Raw genomic sequence first — 678 nt, 5'->3', positions numbered from 1 at the left:
CAAAATTGTCTTATTGTGAGAATATAAGGAATATAGATGCAGCGAGCTTAATGCATAAACCAATACCATTAGCTTGAGCAAAAGATGTACACAGGGTCTCCCAGCACCAAGAAGATAGCAAAAATTCAACTGCAACTATTTCCTTTTTTCCAAGCAGCTCAAAATGCTTTAGCAAAGACCTTATGACATATCATTATTAATGATATAAGAAAAGGTGAAAGATTCAACAACTGGGGCTCTTGACTCCAAGCACTTAATCCACTAAAACACATGGCATTTGAAGTTTAAAAATTATTAGGAAAATTTCCCACTGAATATGATCTCAAGATTTTTTTGTAAAACATTAAGATTTACTAGGACTTGAATAGTATTTGAGAAGTAAGAGTGACAACACATCCAGTTTGGGGATATAAACTAGACAATTTAGACTGTAATCATGATCAGTTTATGACAGTAGCAAATAAGTGCCAAATCAGACCGATACTGTGAGATTTGCTATGCTATTTTGAATAATTTGGTTCAAATATCCATATTTGGCCAGTATATAATTCCAGTTCATTCTGGTCACATCGGAAGGGAACAAGGAGCTTCTGTACAGATTTTACGACCTGACCCTTGTAGCTCTGCCAGACCATGTAGGTTGCCAGGAACACTGGAAATGGGACAAATCACTCTTTC

General features: G+C 35.8%; 1 protein-coding gene across 1 annotated transcript in view; it reads right to left on the bottom strand.

Annotated features, from left to right (window-relative positions):
* Nucleotides 1-564: 564 nt before the first annotated feature.
* DSG3 (desmoglein 3) overlaps nucleotides 565-678 on the bottom strand; it is a 29,546-nt gene continuing 29,432 nt past the window's right edge. Inside the window, 1 exon segment of the mRNA XM_007455236.1 lies at nucleotides 565-678. This exon segment is cut by the window's right edge and continues 1 nt beyond it. Within this exon segment, the coding sequence (XP_007455298.1) occupies nucleotides 565-678 (114 nt within the window).

This window comes from Lipotes vexillifer, unplaced genomic scaffold, assembly GCF_000442215.2.
Source record: "Lipotes vexillifer unplaced genomic scaffold, Lipotes_vexillifer_v1.1 scaffold90, whole genome shotgun sequence".
NCBI classification, from domain to species: Eukaryota; Metazoa; Chordata; class Mammalia; order Artiodactyla; family Lipotidae; genus Lipotes; species Lipotes vexillifer.
This window is presented reverse-complemented; position numbering and strand designations above follow the sequence as displayed.